The 22632-nt window shown below is 44.0% G+C and overlaps 1 protein-coding gene across 33 annotated transcripts in view; it reads right to left on the bottom strand.

The window, feature by feature from the left end:
* KIAA1217 overlaps window positions 1-22632 on the bottom strand; it is a 371747-nt gene that overhangs the window by 180859 nt on the left and 168256 nt on the right. For 24 of the 33 annotated variants that reach the window (XR_014540443.1, XR_014540444.1, XR_014540445.1 and 21 more), the window contains one exon: window positions 1372-1649. Coding sequence is in view for 27 of the 33 variants with exons in the window: in XM_083579171.1 (XP_083435297.1) it covers window positions 1372-1649 (278 nt within the window). In the remaining 6 variants the exon portion in view is untranslated. Of the gene's footprint in view, window positions 1-1371; window positions 1650-9805; window positions 10310-22632 lie in introns of those variants that run through there. The other 9 variants (XM_083579203.1, XM_083579207.1, XM_083579206.1 and 6 more) reach the window with 3 other exon arrangements.

Here is a 22632-nt window from a genome sequence, read left to right as displayed (position 1 = left end):
AGCTGCCTATGGCTTAGCTCTGACAAAGAAGCAGGTTGTGCTTTCATGCCATGTCCTATAACGGCTGAAAAGCAATTGTGTTTAGTCGAGCAAAACTGGTGCCTCAGAACCTGTTAAAATACTTCTGTCACAGCAGGTTGACAAAGGCTCAGATTCAAAGCTCACAACCAACTCATGGATTGCATCCAACCGGTTTTACTCAGAGCAGACCCACCAAAATGAATGAACCAAAGTAATTAATTTCAATGGGTCTACTCTAAGCAAAAGTTAGTTGAATATGACCCTATGATTTGGAACCCAAACCCTGTGCTGAGCTTACAAATTGTGAGGCACATCATGTTTTAGAGAAGGGGAAGCCAACATGATGCCCTTGTTATGGGCTGCAACTGCAGTCATTCCAGCATGGCAAATGGTCTGGGAAGATGGGAGTTGTAGTTTATTATCCATGTTAGCTATCTATGGCTTATAAATACCTTTCTGTTCATCACTCCTTCCTTGAGAAGCAGAGGTGGAGCAACAGCCTTATAATGATTATTTGTCAGTTCAAGTATCACACACCCTTTCATGGTTTGTAAGATCACTTTCAACAACATCCAGAGAGCACCACACTGGCTACCCCTGACTCAAGAGAGTCAGATGGTCTGTAATTTTGTCCTAAAGAATTTCAGCCGATAGAAAACACACAATCAGGTGGGTCATGTGTTGGCAGTGGAGCAACTCTTGCTACACTATACCATTTCAGAGTGCAGAAGCGGCAGGACTGAATATCTGGGTGCTTAGTATTTATAAACCCTAAACCAGGCATAGGCAAACTTGGCCCTCCAGACGTTTTTGGGCTACAACTCCCATGATCCCTAGCTAGCAGGACCAGTGGTCAGGGTTAGTGGGAATTGTAGTCCCAAAACATCTGCAGGGCCAAGTTTGCCTATGCCTGCCCTAAACATTACAAAAAAGCAAAGAAACAAACCATTTAAACATGTCAGGGAAAAGGCTAGATTAGAATACTTTTCCCTGACAGGTTAAGTTTTCTACGTGCATGGTCCCTCATACAAAAAACTTCCTGCAGACAAACTCTCTCCTGCTTTCACTTTGAAATGGAACTGCACTGTATGATTTTCTAAGACCCAGCCATTCCTGTATTTTATCAGTCTGATCTGGCAGCTTTTTACATGTACGCAAGCTCCATATTGATTCCTTGCAAGAATAAGGGCTCCCCCACTGGCTTCACTATCAGCAGGAGCTCCATGAATTCATTCCCATTCAGCAGCAAAGCCCACTTGCACAGGAATTCCATGCGTGAATAAATATCCACAGGGGTTTTAGCATCAGAACCTAAGCCACATATGTAAACATTTGCTTTGTCTTCCATACCTGATCTCTCAGTCTTTCTTGGTGCCCCATGATCGCAGTGGCATGGTGGGGATATTTCTGCTTCAGGTGCTCTAGAAAAGCTTCTCTCTTCTTGTCCATATCTGATGCCTGCATTCCCAGAATTTCTCTGGAACTTCGAGGGCCACCTACGGTGTGTCTGCGAGGAATGTTGCGGCCTGCCTTTGCAGAAGCCTGGCTGTTTCCAGAAGCAACAAGTTCCTTAGGCCACAGGTATTCTGCATCGTCTAACGAGGTTGCATGCAAATTGCTTTTCTGGTCTGCAAATCAAAAAGGTGAGATACGATCAAAACAGAATCTCAGCAGTCATGCCTACAGAAGAAGAACAAGGAAGTTTATTTTTCGGTGTGGATGTACATGGGTTTTTTTAAAAAAAAAAATAGCATAGAAGCATATGGTTCTGCTCTGTTTAATGAGGAGAGATGCTATTAGGCTTAACTAAGACAACCAATAAAATAGTAGTTTGCATAAGCTATACAAAACAATGTGAAATGCTGGATGGAAAACGGATCAATAAGCAAACCATGTCCTTGCTATGCAGTTCTCCGTACTGAAATAGCGAGGGGGAATGAATGGTAGATCTCTTTCTTCCTTAAGCTTTAAAATCTTTTAAGACGTTAAAAAAATCATCGTAACACTCCAGTACTTTTTAATGGGACTGTAATGAGGCTTCCTTTGGTGATCGCAAATGATAAAATTATTTTCGTACAGTAGAGTTTGAATACTTAATCTTTTTCCAGTGTGTTTTCAAAATGTTCCGAAACTTCTGTGAAATAAGAAGAAAAAAGCACTTCTCTTTTCTTTGCTCCCTGCCCCCCCCCCCGGTTTTCAGACCATAGCCATGGTTTTAAATTTCATGGATCTCGCTTGGATTTTATGCCTCTCCGAGACAGCAGACTGGAAAATATAGTGTCACTTTTTCAATAAACCATTCTTTTGAGAAATGAAATAAAAGCAAGTCTATGCAATGGGGGGGGAGAGAATAACTGGATGCTTGAGGGGGGAGTCAGATAACTCTTACAACTTTAAAATCTACTTTTGAGGCCTGACCATTACTGGTTGCTTTGTGGAACGAACACAGGCATAGCATGGATCTTACAGCTAACTTATCTGCAGGTAACCGAATAATACAAACCCCCCTCAGGGCCCAAAAGAAAAATGCAGGTTGAAGGTATGTTATCTAATACCTAATAGGGGAGGGGGAGGAAAATAGGCTAGTGGAGAGCAAAATGAGAAACATAACCACTAAAAATGCTTTCCAAGTCTATCTGTAACCTTACCTGCTATTAACAGACAGTCATGGCTCTCCCAAAAATTAATAATTATTTTTTGCAGTCTGATCTTGAGCAAGCTGACTCAAGACTTCGATGGGGAATAAATGTGCATGGGACTGCAGGCAGTGGTGTTAAAATGCAAATCCAAATGAGCTCAATTAGATTTAAGCAAACTAACTGAGCATCCAACTGTTGTTTTGCTGCACTATCCTACCCATGTGTTCCCCAACCCCAATGGCTTCAATGGGATATTCTTTCAAATAAGTCCTGTTCATAGGCTTCTCTTTGGCATTTATTCATTTGAATTTATATCCCACCTTTCCCCCCAGAGCTCAAGGTGGTGTACATGGTTCTCCCAGCTCCCATGTCATCTTCACAACAACCCCTGCAAGGGAAGTTAGGCTGAGAGAGGGCGACTGGTTCAAGGTAACCCAGCAAGCTTCATGGCTGAGTTACAGAGATGGACACTGCTGGTTGGCTAATGCGACAGCAGGATGCTGGGCTAGTTGAGCCTTTGGTCGGATCCAGAAGGGCTCTTCTTATGTTCTTATAAGTATGTTTAGGATGGGAACCATGCAGCCTGATTCTCCGCATATCCGGTAGCAAGTCTCACTCCCATCTGAATGCACATCAAATAGCTTAAATGCTACATCCACCACCACCACCAACATTTGCATTGTACAGTGGAACCTCGGATTAAGTACTTAATTCGTTCCGGAGATCCATTCTTAACCTGAAACTGTTCTTAACCTGAAGCACCACTTTAGCTAATGGGGCCTCCCGCTGCCACCGCGCCGCCAGAGCACGATTTCTGTTCTCATCCTGAAGCAAAGTTCTTAACCCGAGGTACTATTTCTGGGTTAGCGGAGTCTGTAACCTGAAGCATATGTAACCTGAAGCCTATGTAACCCAAGGTACCACTGTACATTCAATACGCCACGCAATCTTTACAACAACCCATTAAGATAAGTTGGTACTATCATCCCCTATATTGTAGGTGCAGGGGCTGAAGCTGAGAGTGTGTGTGTCTTGCCTAAAGGCTACCTAATGAGTTCAAGGCAGAGGAGAGATTAGCAACAGAGACTGTCTGATTTATCTCCCAGGCTCTTACTGGTGACACCAGCACTTCTTTCAAATGATTCACCTGTGCATCCGACTATTATAGAAGCTGTTTTCTCTTTATTAACACCACTTCCATAATGTCCCCCTGTGAAATATTTTCCTTTGCTTTTGACATATTTGGCAGTTTTAGCACACTCCTTGACTTCTCCAGCCAATATTTACATCAATCGACAAATCTACACGGCAGCTTCCCACACTAGCAGCAGAGAACTTGTAGAGTTCAACTGTGTCAGTTATTCCTTCACATCCCATAATGCTACTGCTTTTGACCTCAAAGCACATTATTTCACTGAGGGCACCTCCCCCACCCCCACGCCAATATAAACCATCTTGGGCTCCACACTCAGCAAGGGAGTCCTTGGTAGTACAAGAGTCCCTGCTGGAGGCTGCCTGGTAGATGCTGACCTATGGCATGGTCTTCTTAGTGGCAGATCCCAGGTCTGCAGAATGCCCACCTCAGTGAAATGTGCCTGTCTCCTTCATTAACACTCAGAAAAAATTTAAAAGCATTCCTGTTCAATCAGAGACTTAGTGGCCAGAAGATACTGGTCCTACCAACCTGGAAATAATAATAATAATAATAATAATAATAATAATAATAATAATAATAATAATAATAATTTATACCCCGCCCATCTGGCTGGGTTTCCCCAGCCACTCTGGGCGGCTTCCAACAAAACACTAAAATACCATAACCTATTAAACATTAAAAGCTTCCCTAAACAGGGCTGCCTTCAAATGTCTTCTAAAAGTTTGGTAGTTATTTTTCTCTTTGACATCTGGAGGGAGAGCGTTCCACAGGGCGGGTGCCACTACCGAGAAGGCCCTCTGCCTGGTTCCCTGTAACTTGGCTTCTTGCAGCGAGGGAGCCGCCAGAAGGCCCTCAGCGTTGGACCTCAGGAAATCATTAGCTGTGATGATATGTGCCTTTTCATACATTCTTAATTAATTAATTAATTAATTAATTAATTGTTTTGCTGCTTTGTTGTTTGCTACCTGGGGCTCCTTTGGGAGGAAGGACTCAACAGAAATATAATAAAAAAATAGACCCATGACAATAACTAAGATGCCAGCTCCCCCTTTGTCCTGCAGGCCTCCATCAACCTTCCACACTGCTCTGGAGAATTCCCCAACCCACTGGAGCAGAGTTTTAGGAGCCTCAGAGGGCTATGGAGGGCTCCCCTCCTTTTCTTGCTAGCAAAGGAGTCCACTGGCTCAAAAGTGCTTCTGGGAATAGAGGGGTACCAATGAATTCAACCCTAGGTATTTTATTTCTCAATCGGCTCAAAGACGAGATTCAAGGGCAGAGAGATTTGGATCTGCTAAACACTTTAAAAGCCAGTCAGCATTCCTGAGCACTTTATATTAAATTGTTATATAGTTAGGGGGGTTTAGAGTACAGCCGCTGCCACACATGCTGAGGGGCTGTTGGAGGATGAAATATTTTCCATGTGTAACATAATTACAAAAACATCCAATCTCAATAATTTGAGGACAATCCTGTCTGAAAAGTCAAGGGAGGGGGAGAATTCTACCATAGCATGCTGCTAAGATAAGAGTCCCAGGCTGCAGTGCTCCTGGAGACTGCCAAGCTCCATGCCAGATCACCAAAGGAAAAAAGCTAAAAGTTCATGCTTTAATGTGGTGCATCTTAAATGTGGGGATTTTTTTCTTTGTCTGCTGAGCTTACAGTGACAAATCAAAAGGCTTGTTGGCTTGCTGGCATTGCAGTCATTCAAGTATCTAGTTCACCTTTCCTCATTTTAAGCCAACGGCATGTTATGCCAACAAGTTCATTGTGGAAACTTCCTGGGGGTCCCATGTAACTACAGCAGGGGTTGGGAACCTCCAGATTGTGGGCCTAATTAAGCAGCACCCTTTAATTTGGCCCTTGAAGTCATTTCCTCCAAACCACATCCACTTGCCCCATCCCTGACGTCAGGTAAAAGCATGGTTGTTACCACTTTGAAGTCCGTTTGCAAGTGGTTTGTGCCGAAAGTGTGCCTGAAATGGACTTAAAAAATGAGCCCCTTTTAAGCTGCCGCCTGATGTCACAATGGTGTGTGCCCTGTCCGCCCCTAAACGTTGGCCCACGCAAGATGGGGAAAGGAAGGATCCAGCTGACTAGCTGTATCCAATTCTCCACTCCTGATCTAAAGTGTCACATTGAATGCTCACACTGACAGCTAATTCTGTGGCTTTTGTCTGCGCAGCAACTCAGAAACACCTAATCAAAATCTACAAAGGCTGCTTCAGACTTGACCTTTCCTCTGCACAGTTAATGTCTCTATACAGGGGAGAAATCCCTTTGGATTTTCCTTTCCTTGGCCTGGTTAAGCATCTCCTTAATCATCTGACTCAGGTGAAGCTGTGTTGAATCAATGCCTGGTGACATTAATTCACTGGTGGGCCCCAGTGTGGCCTGTTCCCACAAACCATGTCCACCAGCCCCACACCCAATATCATACGCATTGAAATATACTCAGAGTCTTGTAGTGATTTCATGCTCTTTATTGCAGCTTGTAAAACAGTGATTGAATTGCTCCCCAAGCCTCAGGCTTTTATATACAGTCATACCTCGGGTTACAGACGCTTCAGGTTGTGTTTTTTTGGGTTATGGACCACCGAAACCCGGAAGTACCGGAATGGGTTACTTCCGGGTTTCAGCGGTCATGCATGCGCAGAAGCACTGAATCACAACCCGCATGTGCTCAGGTGCGCAGGTGCGGGTTGTAAACGCTGTGGGTTGCGAACATGCATCCCACATGGATCACATTCGCAACCCGAGCGCCCACTGTACATTATTTACACAATGAGTCCCATCTGATTGGCTGATTCTGCTTCCCTCCTGGAGCCTGATTGGTCTTCTCCTGCAGGCCAATCAGTTGTTGCATTCTACAATCCTACCAGCCTAATAGGCTGATTAACTTCTTCCTGGAGCCTGATTGGTCTTCTCCTACAAGCCAATCAGTTGTTGCATTCTAGGATCCTACTTGCCTATTGTTCTAGGATCCAAAGTTAGTACGTAACACGCATGCAGTGCTATTTTTCTAGAAAAAGAGGTGCCAGAACTCACCATGAACACCTCCCTTGTTCTCTTAGAATAGCAACGGTGCCCACCTGAGAGGTGCTGGAACTGAGCATCCCGCTGTAAAAAAAAGGACTGCATGCATGACAGATGGCCACCCAACCTCTGCTTAAAAACCTCCTAGGAAAGAGAGTCCACTACCTCTCATGGGAGTCTGTTGCACTGTCAAACAGTCAGAACGTTATTCCTGATTTTTAGTAATGCTAGGATCAGTGTTATATGCTCAAACTATCTTGCCCTGGTGAACAACCTTGCCACCAAATTCTGTGCCAGCTGAAAAGTTTCTGAACCATCTTCAGAGGCAGCTCCACATATAACACATTGCAGCAATTTAACCTAGAGGTTCTCAGAGGCGGAAGAAGTTGGGCTATCCCTTTCCAGACAGGGGCGCAGCTGGACCACCAGCTGAAGTTGATGGAAGGCACTTGGCGCCATCAAGTAGGAATTTCATATACAGTACAGCTTCCAAGACTATAGATGCTCCCTGTTATTACACTGCAGCCTATTTGACATTCCACTGCACCAAGTTTAGTTCGTTCCCAGGCTCAGGAATGTTTGGATTTAAGCATATGTTTGTTTACTACACATCCACGAAACGGAGTAGAAGTTGTGAAACTGCCTTTACGAAGCTTACAATGCGATCTCTTTATTTTGCTTTGAACAGTTGGAAACTCTTTCCATCCCACACATAAAAATAACAGTTGTTCTCTCAGAAAATGTAAAAACAACAGTAAGCAATCAATCAAGCTGAATCTATTTGGCTAAGAATGGCAGTGAGAATGCGAGGACTTCCCACAATATGTGCCTAAATATTCCACGGTTTGAGCTCTGGAAAGTGTTGCATTATATACATGAAACTCCTCGCTTTGTTACTGAAGATATTCAGTGAAGAGGTCAGCTATAGATACTGTAAATAAGTCTGCATAGAACAGAAGGAGAGAAGTGGCCCTGGCCCTATGAGACTGCCCTGCTCACCTACCATAATATCTTTATTTAAGCAATTTATTTACCGCTTTACAACAGTCTCTAAGCAGTTTACAATTCAAAAAGCAAAAGAACTTCTATTAAAATGCCTGCTGGGGTAACAAAATATTCAGTAGGCAGAGAAAATTCAGTGGGGGGGGGACCTGTCTGAGCTCAACTGGAAAGGAGTTCCATAAAATTGAGAAATATTCTCTCTTTTATTTGTGTCCCTGCCCTAAGCACATACTTAGTCTGTCTACTGGGTAACCCAGCAGCATTGAGCATTTGGATGAACTCAAAGCACTGTGGCAAAAGGAACCAAACTATGCAGGCAACGATGACCAGCAGCACTTCCAAAGCGCTGTGCCTTTTTGCAAGTGCCGGCAACCTGTTTTTGGTAAGGAGCCACGCCTTCACCTGCCGCATGCTTGATGTCATGTATGATGCTAAGGCGTGGGGCAGGTGGGTGTTGCTTGCTCAAAACAGCCTCCCGGGCCAAACGGCACCCAATGAGGCCCACAGACCAGAGGTTCCCAATTGCTGGCATATAGTCCAAATCAAATATGTTAGGCTGACTTCAGGCATTATAAATGATCTGACGTACTACCTCTACTGGAAACACGAGGGAGAAGGGCCAGGTATATAAGGGGCATATTTCGCACTCACAGTGGGTCTGCAGAATTGGCAATCACCAGTGTGTGTCACTGTCACCCAGCTTTGCCCAAAGCAGGAAATTGCAAGGAGGCAAGTCACAACAAGGACCAATAGGCCAGAGAAAGTTAATTTATTATATTTATATATCACATCACACAGCCAGAGCATAGTTCAATGTCACCCATTGTAAAGGCACCTGGGTTAGTCTTGAACACAGCTCTGGTCAACTATTAGAGCAGCCTCCAACACCCCCCCTTTTTTTTTTTGACCCAGGACGCACCTTTAACCCAAACATGAATTTTGGGGGACCATTTCTTATTTGTTTTAGCCATATATTTCCATGGTGGCAGAGTGGCTGTTGCAACCCACCACAGATCTGGCTGTGACCTGGGAGTTAGCTCCTGACCCACCACTGCAGAAGACCAACGTGCCAGAGTTTGCTCAGTTTTGCTACTCCTTCAGGAGCCTAGCCCAAATTTGCCTTACTAATTGCATTTTATTATTTGTATTGATACTCCATCACTTTTAGGCTACCAGTGACAGAAAATGCTACACAAAAGCTGTAATATAAATGAATGAATAAACAAACCATTTCTGATCTGTCTTCCCTGTCAAGTCATCAGGGCTTAGCTCTGATAATAACAAGTCACAAACACACACAAACACACACACACACTTTCTACAAACACTTCAGATTCAAATTAGGAATATCTTGCTGCCCAATCCAAAATGTTTGTTCTTATAAAGCATGTGGTTTGCACCATATCCAAGACAAAACAGAGTGAAACTGGTATGCAGAGCACCAAATCTGCCCTGACATGAAAGCTGTGTCCATAATTTCTGGCTGCATTCCAAGACACACTCGTGTGTTTCCCATGGAATAGCACTAAACTCTGAGCGGTTTGCTGAGTTTCAAAACTTGAGCTCAAAAATGAAATCCTCACTTGAACTAAATGAGGAGGAAGCTTACTCTTCATGCATTGTTGGAGAACATAATATTAGAAGGCTGGCCTCCCTTGACTGTGGGGGACAACACCCTCCCTTTTCATAGATTGCTTTGTGTTTCGTAAAATGTTTGCATCAAAACCAAAACCAAAAAAAAAACCCAACCTCTGAACCCTTATGCTCTTCGCTTTCTTTCTGCTAGAAAAGTATTTCCCAAGAGAAAGTCAGATGTAAGAAACAGACAAAAAACAGTCAGCCGCAGCATAATATATAAAGTATCTGCTCCATATAATCTGTCATGAAGATATAAAAAGCAGCAATGAGGGACAGGCTGACTGCAACTCCATCTACGCATGATTCTGTTACTCACCCTTCATCTGTCTGCTGTCTCTCGGACAAGCCAGGAGCGGCTCAGGTTTCTGGCTCTCAGCTTCCTCCATTGTCCCTGCCTACTTTCAAAACTGCACAAGCTTTTGATTCAAAAGCCAAAAAAACATGCAGCTTAGAAAACTACCAAGAGGGGGGGGAAACCCCAGCAGCCTCCCCCCACCCCCAGTGAGGAAAATCTATCCTCCTCCTTGACAGTACAAAGTTCCTTTCAAAAGCGAACTACATTCCAGGAGGGCAGGGAGAGACTGCGTGAAACAGTCAGAAAGTTTTCAGCAGACTAGTGGGCAGTACTTTCAAAAGCGGCTGTCGGCTTCAGCGGCTGTTGCCGAAATAGCCCCCTGAGCTTCTCTTTCTCTCTCTCTCTCCTCTCTCTCAGTGAGGCCCCCAACAGGTGATGGGTTTGCCCGAGGGTGAGATTCTAACCTAGTTCTTTTCCATCCAGTGCCATGAAGCTGCTCTTCCACCAGGCAGCGTTACTGATAGTGAGCCCTGGGAGGACAGTAATTCTAGCCTACAGAAATCCTGAGTTCTGAGTCAAAGCTCTTTCCGGACAATATCTGTATGCAAATAAGTAGCTCAGGTTTCTCAGCCACGTTTATTTAATTATTTGATTAAAAGGCTTTTGGACCTTTTTTTTTTTTAAGGAAAAAAGGCAAAATCAGCTCTCAAAGCTGTTTACAACCATGCATGAAATCCAACAGTAAAACCAGTAATATAATTAATCAATCAATTAAATTATTATTATTATTATTATTATTATTATTATTATTATTATTATTATTATTAAAATAGCTAAGTCCATCATCCCAGGAACATACAAGATAACATGCCAGCAAAACAACTCATCTAGAACGGGACACAGGTGGCGCTGTGGGTTAAACCACAGAGCCTAGGACTTGCCAATCAGAAGGTCGGCGGTTCGAATCCCCGCGACGGGGTGAGCTCCCGTTGTTTGGTCCCTGCTCCTGCCAACCTAGCAGTTCGAAAGCACGTCAAAGTGCAAGTAGATAAATAGGTACTGCTCTGGTGGGAAGGTAAACAGTGTTTCTGTGCACTACTCTGGTTTGCCAGAAGCGGCTTAGTCATGCTGGTCACATGACTTGGAAGCTGTACACTGGCTCCCTCGGCCAATAAAGTGAGATGAGCGCCACAACCCCAGAGTCAGTCACGACTAGACCTAATGGTCAGGGGTCCCTTTACCTTTAGCTCTAAAGAACAGTATCTGGTAACCTGGATTAGCCCCACAAAGGTGACGATGAAAATATGGGTCTTTAAAGGCCCATTTAAAGCTGGCAAAGGAAAAAGGCTCACCTGGCTTTACTTGGAATTGGATTGCATAATTGTGGGGCCACCACTGAAAAGGCCCACTGATCGAATGGCTTTTAAAGGTAGACATTTTAACAGGGTCTCTGAAATGGGTTCAGACAGTTCTTAAGGCAGGGCTGAGAAAACATTGACCCTCAAAATGTCGCTAGACTACAGCTCTCATCATCCCTACCCACTGGCTGTGCTAGCTGGGGCTCATGGGAATTGGAGTCCAACAACACCTGGAGTCCCATATCCCTGGTGGCTTTAAGTCATCACCAGCATTCTGAATTGCTCCCACTTTGCTCCTCTCTGGCAGAAGAAGCCAGAAAAACTAGGAAGGGGATAAATTAGCATTACAACTGAACTCAGGATCATTGCTTGTTTCACCTTAACAAACCATGTTCAGCAAGCCAACAGCAAAACATGGTTTAAGGCTAGCTAGCAATTGTGGTTTGCTGGGTAAAATAAAGCATGAGCCATTGTTTAGATATAAAGAAAACCTATCCCTTTCCTGGTTTATTCACAGTATCTGTTCTTGCCAGGGGAAGCACAAAGCAGGAGCTATGGCTTACTGGGTCCTCACAAACGGGTTGATGCCCAGAGATAAGCTCACACTCACTTTGCTCTTTCCTGGCCTTTTAGCACAGTGCAGCACAGCAGCTAAATTTAGCGTGTTGTCAGAAACCAGGATCGTGGTTGAGATCGCTTCTTCTTTCACCGTGATCTGTCTTATGATTTGTCTTATGGTTACAGGTCATGGTTAAGGAGGACTGGCCTTAACTGCAGTTCCCAGCTGGAATGGCACATTAAGCTAAATCTTGGCTTTGCTGCTGTGCTGTGCACTCCCAGTAATCCATAGTATGGTTTACTATGACATGAAAATGATGCTAATATGGCTTAGTAAGTCAAGAACTTTGGCAAATGCCACCTTACTTTTAGGGTTGCTTGCCACATGACCAGTTAAGAAACGCTCTGTCCTTCCCCTATGCACTTAACAGCAGCTTGCTATACAGAAAATCTACTGGTGAAAATGCCCATTGCATGGAGACAACTAATAAGCATTACTGTCCACTAATCAGGTCACACTGCAGTAAGAGAGACACAGAAACAGGTGTCGATAAAAATGTTGGCAACTCTACTACAGTTGAGTAAATCAAACTTGCAGGATGAAATGTGTAGATTTGCTGTGAAATGGAAGTTTTGCCCCAAATGTCAAGGAAATCGACAAGAACTGGGTTGACTGGTATGTTGAACCTGGAAGGCCTGCAAACGCCATCTTGGTACTTAAGGTAACCTCAAGACTAATTGGTAGTTGCTGCAAGGATGAGCTCAATAAGTTTATTCACACTTGCTTTGATGTATGCTAATTGGCTTGCTTTAATGTTGTGCTTATCTGTAGGTTTGGGAAACTTGGTTCTTGGCCTAGGCAGGGGAGTTAGCCGGGAGACTTGGATACCTGCCCCCTGTGCCTTCATCGGCAGGTGGACTGACAGGAGGTTCTTGCCAAACTGACATATGCTGTCTTTTGTATACATAATGAATGAATGCTTTCCTGGCGAAGACGACCTCTCATTGCTGCAGTGTCTGACCTGCGTCTGTAACAGCAGTGGGGTTTTTATAGGCTGCGTTGTACATTTGCCCCTTTCTTTAGCAAAGAATTAGGAACTGGCCATTCCGGCATTTTTTACATCCTTCTTTGGTATCCATGCATCAAACCACTCGCACAGGCCTACTCAAAGGTACATTGGCACCTGTTGAGCAAAAAGTATTGCAAAGCTGCTCAGGAGAAAGGGGCGGAGGAAACTGAGGGGGGTGACAAAATGCTGGGCAGCACTCACTGCGGGGCGTGCAGCCCGCTTGAGCCACGTGTCTCTCCTGGGAGAGACGCGGTGGCTTGGGTGCGCGCAGGCTCTGTGCTGCCCAAACGGTCTGCCCACTGCCTGCCCCCCAGCTGTAGGGCGGCTGAGTGCGAGGAGGCAGGCAGACTCTGGAGGCCCCGCAATGTGCCCCGCCCCTATGGGAGGCTCACCCGCCCTCGCCCCACCCCTGGGTGCGCTGCCCCAGACACCTAAGCAGCTTCCTCCACTGCTATGAGGAGAGAGTTCTTGGTTGTTGTACAGCACTTCTATAAATATTAACATTCCCCAGAATCATGTTCCATTATACAGTGGTACCTCGGGTTACATACACTTCAGGTTACAGACTCCACTAACCCAGAAATAGTACCTCGGGTTAAGAACTTTGCTTCAGGATGAGAACAGAAATCGTGCTCCGGCAGTGCGGCGGCAGCGGGAGGCCCCATTAGCTAAAGTGGTGCTTCAGGTTAAGAACAGTTTCAGGTTAAGAATGGACCTCCGGAACAAATTAAATACTTAACCTGAGGTACCACTGTATTTTAAAAAAGCCTTACCCAACCAATGACTCAGTCATGGGAGTTGGAGTCCAAAAACATCTGGAGGGGCATGGGTTGGAAAAGGCTCTTTAATGATGGACACTTTCAAAGTCAAACATATTATGTAACTCTTTCAAGTGCCCATTTGTCTGTGGAATATTATCACCTGTTCAAACTGCTAAGCAGTAGAAAACACGGGATGCCCATTTCTAAGTTACGTGGGTACATTTTGCACAGCTGTGCCCCACAAAGACCTTTTACAGGTGCTTCCACCCACCACTTCAAAACTAACGCCAGAAGGAAGAGTATCTCTTGGAACCTCTCCTTGTTTGTGCGTTCTTAAGGAATGGGAGCCTCGTGCAGGAAAAGCATCTGGCAAATCCCAAGCAGAATTAAATTAAGATTCATAATTGCAGCCTTTGTGAAATCTGTAAAAGACGACGCTAAAAAGCATGTCAAGCAATAAGCTTGGAGAAAATTAGCTAGGCTGAGATAGAATTGGAAACTAAAATAGACAAAAATAGATAAATGAGTGCACTCCTGCTACAATCTTGGCAGGCTTGCCGGATCATAAACCGGAGAAAGGAAGAGTTTTGGCGACAGAGCGATTCTGTGCATCTCCACTGAGGAGCTAAGTCGCCTGTCCAGTGGAGCTGACTCCCAGGTAAATGTACATGGAACTGCAATGAGGGGAAGGGGGTCCGGGGCAATCCAGAATTGCAGTGAAAAAATATTGACTGAATAATATCTGAGCAACTTGGCACAGTAGTACTGCTGCCCTCCTCTACTTTTCAAGTTTGAAAGGGGTCTTTGACTTCCACCTGTTCTGAAGCCACAGTGATGGGAAAGTTCTCAGCTCAGCTCAGAAGCGGCTCAGCAATGATGAGTACCATCAGAGAATGTCCATTCAAAAGACTGGCTTTTTCCAAAAAATAATTTATTTGTTTGTACAAAGAAGAAGAAGAAGAAGAGTTTGATATCCCGCTTTATCACTACCCGAAGTAGTCTCAAAGCGGCTAACATTCTCCTTTCCCTTCCTCCCCCACAACAAACACTCTGTGAGGTGAGTGGGGCTGAGAGACTTCAGAGAAGTGTGACTAGCCCAAGGTCACCCAGCAGCTGCATGTGGAGGAGCGGAGATGCGAACCCGGTTCCCCAGATTATGAGACTACCGCTCTTAACCACTACACCACACTGGCTCTTTAGCACACGAACACTTCCTTTCTGGAATGTGAAACACTTTCTCACATTGCTGCTTGAGAACTCTGGAGTGTGGATGGGAGGGACGGGACACACACCATCAAATGCTCCCTATTCTTCCTGGTATGTTGCGTGTGATGATGCCCCACCCCAAGATCGGCTGCTGCTCCATGTTTACAAGATCGGCTGCTGCTCCATGTTTACTAAGAATAAAAAGTCCATTTCATCAATCAACCACAGTTTCATCAGGAGTTAAGAGGTTAAAGTAATCAACTTCTGAACACCCGCCAACAGGAACTGCAGGCTTTGAGCACCTAGGCTGATTAATTCAGACCACACAGGCACAATATTGGCACCTAAACTTGTAATAATCTCAATTTTCATTCCAAACAAGAGGAAGAATTTCAGGGTTAGGGAGCTCTGCTGAGAATACTCCTGGGCATGATGGGCTGGTAAACTCTTATTCAAAGCTAGCGGGAATGCGTGTGGGGGCAAACTGCTATAGTTCTACGAAAGCAGAGAAACAGAAAGCACCTGGCAGGAGTCCAGATTGAACAATGGCGAAGTACAGCTGGAAAAGGATGAGCTAAAGCAGCAACAGCAAAAAGTGTTGCAATTGTAGGTAGTTGACTTGGGTTGCCAAATAGTAAAGCTTTGGAATCATCCCTTCCTGCTAGAATAAGGTAGAAGAGTTATGGAGGGTCACCACACACATTACGTAGCAGCAAACCATTTTTTTGTTCTTTGCTACTACGTGTATGCTCGAGCAGAGTGCTTTAACCAATCCCGAGACAAATTATGCCCGTATGGAAGACACACCATGTTTTTGGCCACATTCACACGCAGCACTGCTCCAAATTGTGGCTTAGCATGAATGTGCGAACCTGCTGGCTCCTGGGGAGAACGCAGGGAGGTTTGTTCTTGGCTACGGATTATAGCTAAGGAGGAGAGAGCTTAAATATTAAGCCCAATTTGGGACGACATGCTAAGTCAAACCTTGGCTTTGCTGTTGTGCCATAATGAGCTAAAAGAACAAGGAGAACAAAGCGAGTGTGAGCTCCTATCGGGGAGCCGGAATGTTTGCGTGGTCCTAGTAAGTCATACTTCGGCTTACCATTATATGCGAACCATGCCTATGTTACATTCATATTCCACATTTTAGGTATTCACTTAATGCAGCTAAAATACCTAATATACGAAGAGAAGCCCCATGATATCAAAGACAAGGTGCAGGAGCAAGATAAGTTTTGTTGCATAACGCTTTAATTTAATTTCCAGAGAAGCAGCCAGGCTAGTCTGTTGCAGCAAAACAAAGGGAGAGTTTTGTGGCACCTTAAAAAACCAGCAAATTTATTATGGTATAAGTCAGTGTTGGTGACCCTGTGACCCTCCAAACGCTGTTGGACTACAACTCCCATCATCCCTGATCATTGGCCATGCTTGCTAGGGTGGACTAGGGTTTGAGGCCAACAACATCTGGAGGGCCACAGGTTTCCTACCCTTGGTATATGTTTTCAGAGTCTACTTCACCAGATGCATGAAATGTTATTCATGACAGCTTGCCTTATGCCATAATAAATGTTGTTAGCTTTTAAGGTTCCACAAAACACTCCTGATTCTTTTTAACCTTCACGTAAAGAATCCTGAAGAATCAGTAAAAGATTTGGCCTCTTTTCCTTTTCTATTTTTTGCATAGCACACACTCTGAAATCAAAGGTAAATGGAACAAGTCAACAAGAGCAAGAAAGAAATACCGGCCCTACCATTAGGCAGGGTGAAGCAGCCATCTTAGGTGGCAGCTGCTAGGATGATGGGGAGAGCAGTGCCCTATGGCGTACCCTGAGCCGCCTGCTTTCTCCCCTCAGGTGTGGTGGGAGGGCATTATCCTGTTTCCCAGTGTTGAAGTAATATTCAATTGCCAGTGGAGTCAGGCTAAAGGGGCATGTGTGTGTCATCTTGTCCTTTGCCTCATGCATGTCTTGGGTTGGCCCTGGCAGCGTTGAGAAAAATCTGCCCCTTCCCCAGATTTGGTGAAGCACCCTGAAGTCTAGTCTGCAGGGCTCCTCTGTGGTGATGGTGCATTGACAAGTGCTTTTCATGCTCTTCTGATTTTCTGTGTAAGTGCCAAACTAAGAGAGAGGAGAGCTAGCATCTCAACAGGCAGTCCCTGAACTTCTGGCAATTTTTCACTTTGAGTTCTACTCCCATTGTCTGAATCCTGTGGTCTTGGAAGGACAAAATAATTTGCTCTCTTTCATTGAGCCGGCTTCTCTTGTTCTCCTTGATGCCAGCAAGAGTCATCTGACTGAGTCATAAGAGATGTAAAATAATCCTGTTCTCCTCTCTCGCTTCCAACCCCTCCATCTCTGGCCTCTCTTCAGCTTCCCAGAGATTGTCTCACAAGAAACACCTTCCTCCTTTGTTGCATGATGAGAGGCAGAGAGCACAATTTATTGTTTAAAAAAAACACTTTGGGAAGGAGAAAGTAGGAGAAAATATCTAATCATGCAGCTGACCTTTTGGACTAGAAGGGCACTGGATCCTGCTCCAATTATATTAAAATAACAGAATTTGAGATATAATAGTTAGTAGCACTTATTTCCTATATTTTAAAAATAATGTCCTGTGGCTTTTTTCCGAGGGTGGGGTGGGCGTGGAGCAAAGAGATGCACTTCCAGTGCTCCTATATTTCTCCCATGCATTTTCTCCCCTTCCAAAAGGGGTGTTGTGGTCATTTACCTGTTTTCTTCCAATGAACCCTTGGCGCAAATGCCTGTTATTTCCCATTCTTCATCCTTTCTTGTACGTGGTAAGTCTGGAATCCTTATCATGCAAATGTGTAATAATGACTCATCACATCATCAGGCAGCCCAATGCTGGGCATCATGGCAACTGAGAAGCCAGATAAAGGACCTTACTACACATCCGGGCCTTGCTATCAGCACTGGGTGAGGTGACATAGATGACCGGGCTACTCCTGGCTACTTCAGTTTATTTGGGTGCACCATCTGTGTGTGCAAATAAGCACTTTGAGTAGCTGGAACCAGCTGTGTGTAAGATGCTCCAGCAAAACAGATATTTAGGAGAAGGGATTTGCATCAGCTCCAATTTGCATTAATATAATCACCTGAGGGTCCTTCCATGTTTTACAGATTTGGGCTAATTTGAAATAATATTTTAACATCAGAAGGAAGGTACCAGCCATCTTCTAAACAATAATCAGCCAAAGCTCAAAAGCTTTCGCTATACCTGACTCGGAGCATCTGCTTGCGTTTTCCTCTTTAACAGCTTCCAGTGTTCCCGTTTTGAAATCTGTCTATCTCCAGTTGTGTAGGGCAAATAGGACAGTCTAACCCTAGGATGTGCATATATCAAGTGCATTTTAGATATCATAAAAATCAGCTCCTTGTTTATAGCAAAGACCTGAAAGTATTTTCACAGCCTAGCATCTGAAACTGGGAACAGCTGCATTTCCACTGGCAGAATGCTACCCGCAGAGCTTTGGTGAAACAAAACAATTCCTAGGCATCACAGGCAAGTCTGCTGATGGGTTGGTTTTCATTTCTGACTCACTTCTAACACTTATGAACTCATGACAGCCCCGAGCCAGCAAAGCAATGGATTTCATCGTTACGTCTGATTGCTTAATTTAACCACTTACTTACTCGCTCACTCAGTCAGTCTCAAGATCTCATATATACAACCTGTTATGTGTACACATATTATAGATGACAAAATGACTGGCAGAAGTGACAACTGGACCTTTTTAGTTTTTTAAAAATAGGCTTGTAAGAGAGAGGGTGCTAGAGGTTTATAAAGTAAATAGAGAGAAGCTTCTCTCCTCTCATAACATGGGGTTATCCAATAAAGTTGAAAGCTGGGAAAGGCAACATCAATGAAATGAAGTACAGTCGCACCTTGGTTCTCGAATTTAATCTGTTCCAGGAGTCCATTCGATTCTCTAAATGGTTCAAAAACCAAGGCGTGGCTTCCGGTTGGCTGCAGGCAATCGGAAGCCGCGGAAGACATTCGGCTTCCAAAAAACGTTTGCAAACCGGAACACACACTTCTGAGTTTGCAACATTCAAGAGCCGATTTGACAACTAAGGTGTTCGACTACCAAGGTACGACTGTATTTCTTCACACACAGTGCATAGTTGAACTATGGGATCACATAGGTGTGGTGAAGGCCAAGACCACGTGCATATCTTTAAAGGGGAAATTAGACAAATAAATTAATTATTATTTTATTTTATTACATTTTATATGCTGCCTTTCCTCAAGGTGATATACACAGTTTTCCATTCCCCATTCCCCTGTGAAGTAAGTCACTGGCCCAAGGTCAGCCAGTGAACTTTGTGGCCGAATGGGGATTCAAACCCTGGTCTCTCAGCTCAGATTCCAACACTCTATCATTTACAATACACTGGATGGTGATGAGTAATGCTATTGATGACGAATAGCCATAATGGCGACATACGATCTCCAGTATTGAAGGCTGCAGGTCTCTACATACAAGTTGCTGCTGCCTGTCCTGTTTGAGGACTTCCCATAGGCATCTGGTTGGCCATTATGGAAAACAGGACGCTGGACTAGACAGGCATTTGGTATTCTCCAGTGAGGCTCTTCTTATATTAGCTGCTGCATTAGATGCAAATTCCGACGGTCAAAGTGCTCACATGCCATTAGTGTGGCACAGTATTTGTTTCAACAGGAAGTTTTGCTACTACCTGTTTATAAGGAAGGATGGGTAGATAAAATATTAAACTTTCTGGACTCCATCTCCCATCAACCTCACTCAGCATGGCCACTGGTCAGGGATGATGAGAGTTGTAGTCCAGCAACATCTGGAGGAGCAGATTCCCCATCCCAGATTTGAAGGATTGTTTACTTTGGTATGAGCATGCCCAGTAATTTAGATCTTCTTTTGACTCAACCCACAGGGTGATGATCTTAACAGGCATCATTGCTTCTCAGATGGAAATAACAGCTCGACATCTCATTTAACTACTGGATGGTGCGCTATTTGAACGGAGAACTCCTTGATGGTGACCAGTTGCCAAACCAGAATCAGAAACCGTCGTTTGGTTTGCAAGCTATGGTTCATGCTAACAATGGTTAGGAATGATACCTGCGCTGAGAAATCATAATTAGGGTAGTGTTTTCATCCCTGGGTGCTACCGCACCACAGAAACATGTAGAACAAGCAGCTCTGTCTGCATAATAGCTAAGGTTCTGAATGGTGGTTTGTGCAAATCATGGTTTGGTGTGATATCTGAATTGAAACAGTAAGTAACATCTCAGATTTCTTTTTCTGTTGAAAAAAATAACCTCCTTATTGATGTTTGAAATTTGGCACAAGCTTTCCAGAAGGTTAGAGTGAGAGGTGAATGTGCACTTTCTGCCCTCTCTGACATCAAAGCAGAAAAATGTCACCAGTGTATAAATTCTGGACTTTTGACTAATCAATTTTCAACACACATCATATAGTATTACTTTGTTTCTTCGGTTCCACTCAAAAGAATTGTGTGCAGAATTCCTTGAGAAAATGAAAGCAGAAAATACACAGGCACTTTGTCAGAAACAGCAGCTGATAAAAGCAATGCGACAGCAACTGTGATCTTGCAGCCAAGACTTGGCCTGTTTTGATATATCTTGGTATTCCTTTGTCTGATAGCTTAAAATAAATGGACAAGCACTGTGGTTGATCATCAGTCAAGAAGTGAAATAAGCCTGGGATTCCAGAGCAGAACACTTCATTTCTGGAACCAAAAGAAAAAAAGCAACTCCTTGGGTCATTGTAATTAAATCTGTTATTATCAACATTAAAACCAAATGGGCTGTTCTAATTAAGTCATTTGCTAGTTTTGTTGTTTTTAAATCACCTTTAATGGTATCTACAATTAATGATCAAGTAGGGCAAGCATTTTGATAGGAACTATAAAGGTAGCAATTAATTAATGCAATTTTATTATCAATGGTGGTTGATAACTGATATAAATGAAGACAAAACAAGGCATCTTGGTATTACCACCCATGTTAAAACAGCTTCCACAGTTAACACTAGAAAAATACCTTTATTAGCACTAACTAAAATGTTAAAAGCAGTGATGTTTTAGTTGGTCTAATACTTTTTCATTTGTCCCCCTAACACATCAGCATAGCTACCTGCAACTTACGTGCATTTTGGAGACTACTGCTAAATTGTCTCAGTGTTGTTAACATTGTTGATAAATGTGCCATGATTAGGCCATCCATAGTAAGACAATAACATAGTTTACACTGTAGTTTTCTGGACAACCAAGTCCTGGAATTATAAGAGCTAGGCTGTTTGTACACGGCTGTACATCTAAAGCACACTTAAAAGCACATTTCCCCCAAAAAGAATCCTGGGAACTGTAATCCACCCCTCGCAGAGCTACAATTCCCAGCTCCCTTAATAAACTCCAGTTCCCAGGATTCTTTTTTTTTGGGGGGGTGGCTTTAAATGTGTGATGTATATACAGTCATACTCTCATTAATTAAGCCCCTTTTCACATTGCAGTTGACCCTTTTGGAATTAAGCAAAAGCAACTTAAATGCTCTTTAAATTGTACCAGGTTAATTTGATTGCCCAGCATCCTTAATATATGACAGAATATCTGAACTAGCAAGACATGTTTACATCAAACAGAAGGATAGTTTCTGTGACTGTGGAACTCCCCATCACAGGATGTGACAGTGGCCTGGCCTACACAGGCAGCAGCAGAATGAGATGCCAGACTCCTGAGATGTTAGACCAGAATATCCCATCCAGACTGCAGGTGGGGTGTGCACAAACATTTTTGAACGCCCCTCATTTTTTCCTTCAAACTCCCAGCATGTAACAAAGCAGCACATTATTCTGTTCATTTAACCAATTTGGTGTGCTAGATTTCTGCTTCCATTTAGTGCCGATCATGGGCCAGCAGGTGGCTGAGAACGTTTTACAATTACACGGGCCAAAGCTATGCTAAGTTTTGCTTTTGCCAGACATGAGCTTAATCATTGCACAGTGTAGGGATTTGGTGGGGGTGGGGAGTGACCTTTTGCTGCATAGCACATCCTTTTACTCTTGGCAACTAAAGAAAGCAGAACGCTGAAGCCAATGAAAAAAAGCTCTTCCCAGGTGGGAAACAAGTATGGAGGAGGATGCTCAGGCTAGGACCTCCAGCATTTACCCGTTGCTTCAACTATCGGCTAAGAAACCTCAGATGCAGGAATGGAAATTCATTTTAAAATCCAACCAGTGGCGCAATTCTTTCCTACGGTATTCACATTTTGAAGCACTGGGCAGCCAATCTTTCTTCAGAGGACCATGGGCAGATCTGCAAACTAGAGAGAAATTGTTGTGGGCAGAGTGTGTGCAGGCACTGTGATATGTTGGGGGAGGGAGTACAGGTGTGCGCAAGTGAATGTGGCCACGTCCACTTCTTGGACACGGCCACTGTTGACATGAGACCACCAGAAGGGTTTGCAACAAGACAATGGAGGCCTTGGGTATGCATTTATGCCATTGATTTAGATCAGGATCTCAGAATGCTCTAGGGCAGGCATGGCCAAACTTGGCCCTCCAGATGTTTTGGGACTACAACTCCCATCATCCCTAGCTAACAGGACCAGTGGTCAGGGATAATGGGAACTGTAGTCTTAAAACATTTGGAGGGCCAAGTTTGGCCATGCCTGCTCTAGGGTCAGCAGTCCCAGGACTTACAGTAGGCAGAAAGGGGATTCTGGAAGGAAGCCCATAAGTCTGCGTGTAGGGAACAGCCAAATAAACCTTGTTATCTACTAAGCATCATCTGAGTCCAGGTTCTTCTTTCTAAGAGTTCCAGTCCTCTGAGTACATCAATCACTTGGGTGAAGCAATCCAGAGGACACCATAGTGG

Source organism: Podarcis filfolensis (assembly GCF_964270895.1).
Source record: "Podarcis filfolensis genome assembly, chromosome: 12".
NCBI lineage: Eukaryota > Metazoa > Chordata > Lepidosauria > Squamata > Lacertidae > Podarcis > Podarcis filfolensis.
This window is presented reverse-complemented; position numbering and strand designations above follow the sequence as displayed.